Raw genomic sequence first — 6,000 nt, 5'->3', positions numbered from 1 at the left:
GGCGGCGCCTCCTCCGCGCGCGCTGCCGCGACCATCTTGCAAGAAAGTTAGAGGAGGCGAGCGCGGGGCGCGCGTCCCTGGCGCCCGGCAAGCGCCGCCAGCCCCGCTTTCCTTCTGCCTTTCCTCCCCTCTTTGCCTTCCTTTAAATTTATTAGTGTTATGTTCAGCCCTGAGCCGCAGGTGAGCGCGTCGCAGCGCTTTCCTCAGTCCTCCCACAGGCTCCTTCCAACCCGCCTCCTTTCGGAACTTGGCGGCCCCGGCCCGAGCTGGTCCCTCGCGGTGTCGCCCCTGGCCTCCCGCCGCCGCCGGGCCGGGACAGGAGCCGTGACCCGTGACTCACCCGCGCTGCCCGCTCGGCGAGAAAAAGAAAGTGGAAAAACACCCTGAATAGCTCCCTTGTGGTGGCTTCCGAGCGCCCTGCTCGAGCGCCAGGTTCCTGGGGCTCCTGCTTATGGAGGCAGCTGGCGGAGAGTCAGATAAACGGCTGCTTATTGGAAAAAAACGGGTAATTTCGTTTCGCTGTTAAGCTTTTGGCAGCGATCACGTAGGTAGTGTTAATCGCTGTATCTCCCGCTTTGCCTTCTGGCCGAAGGGAGGTTGTCCTTGCTGAAAATGCTGGGGCTGGTAGAATGTGAGGGAAGCCGAGCTGGAGTCAGAGCCGCTCGGATAAATGGAGCGGGTTTGGTGCGTGTGCGAGGTCGCTGCAGCGGCCCTTGGCAGCAGCTCCCTGCTCTGCTCCCTGCTACGCAGGGTGCAGAATATTAAGTGTGTGGAGAGCTTAAACCCGCCCGCTTCCTTCCTTGTTGCGTCTTTTCTCCGTGAGAAGAAAAGCAACTTTGAAATTAAGAAAATGCAGCAACTTTGTAATGAGGAAATTCCTGCCTCTAAAATTCAAAAATACGTTGTTTGTTTGTTTGTTTGCAGGCAGAAATAGTAGTGTAGAAGAGACAAGGTGATAAAAATCTGCTTCTTTTGTAAATAGTTGTCTAACCTTTCCCTCTAAATAAGTCCCTGGCCGAAGGTGCAGTGTGAGCCACAGTAAATTTGTAGCTTGTGATTTCAATTGGCTTCTTTCTGGTTTTTGTTCCATTACTTCTAAAATTACAATAAAATGGATAAAATTTTATTCCATATGTTAGAAATGAGGATCAATGATGACTTCTTCCCTCTGCATGGTTAGGAAGTCAAAGTTTGTTTCAGGTGCCCGGATATGGTCAGAATATTTTACTCAGTGGTTTGTGAGGCTCGTGTCTCTAATAACGTTACAAGAATGTTATGTTAATAAATGATTTATGGAAAGGAGTATTACAGTGTGTAGCACTTGCATAGATTTGACAATTATGACATATGTTCTGCCAGCGAGGCTGCTACGCAAGTCTAGGAAGCTAAATCTCACTTTACTTTTTTTGCCTTTAAAGAACAATCCTGCAGCAGCCTGACGCGGAATGAATCAAGGAGCTGTGTGTGTTTGGAGCAGCTGATCGCCTCTCAAGCTTTCATGTAGAGCCCTTGATGGGAATACTTCAAAGCTACCCAGGGTTTCACTGAACTGTGTAAAACCTTTGTAGTTGGTTATTGCACAATTTGCTGCGGCAGGCTTAGCTGTTCCCGACTCGTGTCCTTCCTGATTGCCCCTTTAAAGGAGCTTTTTCTGTGAAATTTTCTACCTGAAAAATGACAGAGCTGACTCCAAAGTTTTGCTCCGCTGCCCGGGCATTCGTTTTTGTTTCCCTGTGAGCTCTGCTGTTTACAAAGCTCTGTGGCCTCTTGGGCTGCAGTTTTCTGGCTCTTCCCAAGGCCACTCCAACGGTAACAGCTGGTAGTTCCTGTTGAGAAGAGCCCTGTGACTGAGCTAAGGCCTGGCTGCTGCCTGGGGGAGGCACTGAGCAGAAAGGAAGGTGGTCAGTGGACCCGCTCCTTGTAGGCATGTCTGTCCAAGTTGTTCCTGGCTATTTAAACTCTGAACTTGATTTTCTGGACTATATTTCCTAGATATGTTAATAGGTGAGAGTTGTGGTCAAGCAAATCCCTGCTTTTAAAATTCTCTAGGATGTGTGTGTGTGGACTGGAGCTGGATGGAGCTCGTTTAAGGAGCAGTAAATGTGTGTAAGGGGTAAGGGAAGGAGAGCGGGCAGGCTTGCTATAGAGAAGTAAGGGAATCCAGGGAGGAAGGTCAAAGAGCAAGAGATGCAAATGTTTGCAGCAATAATTATAGCTCATGCTTCCTATTACATCATATTTTTATACTTAAGCTCTCATAATCAAGTTGAAGTATGTTAATTTGTCGCTTGTATTGCGGAAGTGTTATGTAGTTTTTTCTGTTTGTTTTTTGTTGGCCATTGCAGTTTTAATGCACTGACCAAAGAGGTTGCTAATGCATGGAATATGTATGATAGCTGTCTCAAGAAGTCCCATCTTTAAACTGCAGAGCATGTAAGCTTTTCAAACCAGGGTAATACAAAAAAGAAAAAAGTTGCTATAGCAACTCTATAAGAAGAAGGGTGCATATTCACAAATGTTTAGGCAAAGCAGAATACCTTTGAAACTCACTTATCTGAACGACTAGACAATTGTGCAGCAAATGATTTGCATGGGAGAGGTCTTAAAATATCTAAAAGTTTCTTAGAAAAAAAAAAGTGAAGGTTTTTTACTTGTCTTTCTTTCCTATGTTTGTGTGGGTTGAACCGGAGGGAAAGATCTGATAGGGCTGCTTTGCACGGTAGGCCAAGAGGCTGGTGTGGCACAGTGTGGATTCATGCAATTCATGTTGGTGTGGTGCAGTGGCCTGCATGGATTCATGCAATGAGCATGAAGCTCAGCAGAAACAGCTTTAAGATTCAGGCAAACGGGGTGTATTTGAAATGTGTTTGTGTGTCTTAAAGCCAGTCCCAAAACATGGCTCCTGTGAATTGGGAAAGATGGGGCATAAAACCTCCCATTCCCAGAGAACTGGCACCTCTTCGTTGAGTGCTACCCCCGGGTGGGTGAGCACAGGAGCCCGGAGAGCCGGCATCAGGAGTCGGGAGCAAAGCTGTGCAGAAAGGAAACGGTTTGCAAGAGAAGAGGAGTATTCTTCACTCCTGCACACTTAGCACGCAGTGTTTCTACGTGAAGAAGACAAACCTGGGTGTGTTGTGCCACCTGCAGCAGATGATTGCTGGGGAACGGCAGCGTAGGGGGTGGACGAGCCGCTGTCCGTGTCCGAAGCCGAGTGGAGGGGCCGGCACAGGTCGGAGGGGCCGGCGCCGGTCGTGCACTGCCCTCTGGCTCGGCAGGGCCCTGGCCTTGCGTGTGGAAGGCCGAGGATTCCCTGCCGGGACCCGCATCTCGTCTGCGGCTCCTGGAGGGCCACGCAGGTGCCGACCCCAAATGGGACACTTTGGATCAGCTGCCCCGTTGGCAGCCTGTGGGGAGCATGTGGATGAATGCGGCATGTGTGAACTGCAGTGCTCTCTGTAAGCAGCAAATACGACATTTTTAAGCATCGGTTTGATGCTGCACGTCCCAATAAAGTGTCCCATATATTGTCCAGAAGTTGTCTGTAGGAATTGAATTGCTGGTCAGATTTTGCGTCTGTAGCTTGATCCAAAGTTCTTATACAGTGTGTTCTGTCTGAGGGATGTGTTTCCCATCACTTTTATGGTTTCAGGAAGAGTACTAAGAAATTCTGTTTAGATGAACCCTTCAAAATTTTGCAGCCTTATAATCCCTCAGCATACCTATATATATACATTCATGGCTATATAAAAAAAAGCCATTTCAAATCTTCATCTTAATACAAATATGGAGGATTAAAGTACTGCAGTTTTAAGTAATTTTACTTTCAAGAGAGGCTAATGAAGCAAATGAGAAAAAATAAGAAAGGCTTCAGGAAAGGCTTTTCACGCCTCATGTTTTCTAGAAGCTGTGATTAAGTTGTCCTTGTCCTGCTGGCTCAAGGCAGGAGGAAGAGATAGCAGTTTTATCTGCAAGAGAAGATGAGTGACTTCAAAGAACGTAATTTATGGCGGAGTTGAGCGTGTGTGTTTATATATGTGTTTGTGTGTGTATTTATACAGATAGTGTCCTTACGAGCTCATAATCTTGTTCTGTTTTTTTTTAAGCAGTTACCACTTGGTGCAAGACAACTGATGTGAATTTATCCAACTCCTTGAATGGTTTGAGCTTCATGGGAATTTTGGATGCGAGAGCAGGCAATGGTATCCAGAGTCTTCCGAACTACAATTCCAGGGCGCCGCGGTCCCTCTCGTTGCCCACATACGAGCCTAGACATCACTGCAGTGCTTTGGAAGACTGTCATAGCCTTAAATCCGTGGATTCTGGTATTCCCACTCTGGAAATAGGAAATCCAGAGCCTGTTCACTGCAATGTGCTCCATGTGAAGAGGAAGCAGTCGGAGCCCGAAATCGTGCCCGACAGAGCGTTCCAGAGCGCGTGCGCGCTGCCCTCCCTGGGGCCCCCGCAGCCCCTGGCTGCCGAGCCCGAGGCTCCCGTGCGGAAATCCTCGACCTTCCCCAGAACGGGCTACGACAGCGTCCGCCTTTACAGCCCCACTGCCAGAGCGCTGAGTCGAAGCGACGACATCTCGGTCTGCAGCGTGTCCAGCCTCAGCACGGAGCTGTCGACAACGTTGTCCGTCAGCAACGAGGACATCCTGGACTTTGTGGTCACGAGCAGCTCCAGCGCCATTGTGACCCTCGAGACCGACGACGCGCACTTCTCGGACGTCACCTTGAATCCCACCAAAGAGAGCGGCGACCAAAGCCAGCAGGAGTGCTGCCAAGAGGCAAATGTGGAGAGCAAGCTAAAAATCTTGGGACCTTTCACTAACTTCTTTGCCAGGTAATAGTTCTGTGAAATGTATTTTAATTAATATTTAGTATTGAATATTAATATTTAATGGTGGATAATATTTTACTCTGAAAGAGGTAATCATTGCTTACTGTAATATGAGTAATAATTTGTTCTGAGTAAGTAGGAAAATACTGCTAGAGACCGAGGCTTAGGATCCTGCTCTCTCTTGTTTTTAAGATATATAGAAACACCTTGATTCTTAAAACTTTCCTTCTGCATCAGCATAGAAGGAATCCTGGGCAAGAGTTTTCTTTCTAGCTTCATGAATGGTGCTTTTTGTCATTCTGGCCACTATCCTTCTGTTTTGTGTAAGGATGTGTAGGTAGGTTAAATATAGGTAGAAGACATAATGAAGAGTTTTTACACTTGGAAGGGGATCTTGTGGTGCTGGAGTATTTTATTAATAAATGCAAACATATTAGTTCTGTGATTAAAAAGGCTTGACAAGCTCTTACCTGACTTTGATCTGCTCATCTGTTTGAAGCCTTGATTGGGTTTTTATTTTTTTTTTTATTCTTAGATTCCAGTTGCACTGGAGAGCGCAGCGCGGTGGACTTGACCCATCAGTCATGTTTGAGCTGTTAGAGCTCTCTGGCCCTCTATTTGTTGTCGTGGAACCAGACGTAATTCTGAAATAGGAGGCTTCTTAGCACTTCCAAGCCTGCAGAACATGAACTTTTGTTACCCGTTCTGCTAACACAAATGTTAACTGGGCGAGCGCTGTCCTTCAGCCTGGGGAGCGCAGGCAGCAGGCGCATTAAAACCCTGCTCAGAGTAGTATAATTAACTGCTCCTCAACTTTTCCCATCCAGCAAAATAAAACCATCTGTCCAAGTTTTGTTCTAGTGCAGGCTCTGGGAGTTTTGCCAGTTTTACAGAAACTGAGGTACGTTACAGATGTGGCTTTTTAACCTGAACATTTACGGGTACTTTGGATTTGGTTCAAGCTAGGTTGTCAGCTTTAAAGTCTGACTTGTTCTGACCTGGCCTTTAACATCCTTCCCTTTAGCATCCACTTTCTGATCTTGGTTGCTTTAAAATAGTGGAGCTGCTCACTCTTTGTCAGTACTCACATTCCATATGTTCTTTATCTCGTGAGAGTTGGGTGAGGGTTTCACAGGAGCTAAGGAAACAGAGAGCTCCTGA

General features: G+C 47.0%; 1 protein-coding gene across 1 annotated transcript in view; it reads left to right on the top strand.

Moving 5' to 3' along the window:
* Positions 1-483: 483 nt before the first annotated feature.
* The window catches only part of TBC1D14 (TBC1 domain family member 14), a gene marked incomplete at its 5' end in the record, with an annotated part of 54,765 nt that continues 49,248 nt past the window's right edge, over positions 484-6,000 (top strand). The window contains 2 exons of the mRNA XM_026034104.1: positions 484-505; positions 4,107-4,842. Coding sequence (XP_025889889.1) covers positions 484-505; positions 4,107-4,842 — 758 coding nt within the window. The remainder of the gene's footprint in view (positions 506-4,106; positions 4,843-6,000) is intronic.

Source organism: Nothoprocta perdicaria, unplaced genomic scaffold (assembly GCF_003342845.1).
Source record: "Nothoprocta perdicaria isolate Ctin4 unplaced genomic scaffold, notPer1 scaffold_14, whole genome shotgun sequence".
Classification (NCBI taxonomy): domain Eukaryota; kingdom Metazoa; phylum Chordata; class Aves; order Tinamiformes; family Tinamidae; genus Nothoprocta; species Nothoprocta perdicaria.
Note: the sequence above shows the minus strand (reverse complement) of the source record. Positions and strands in the feature narration are given on the sequence as shown.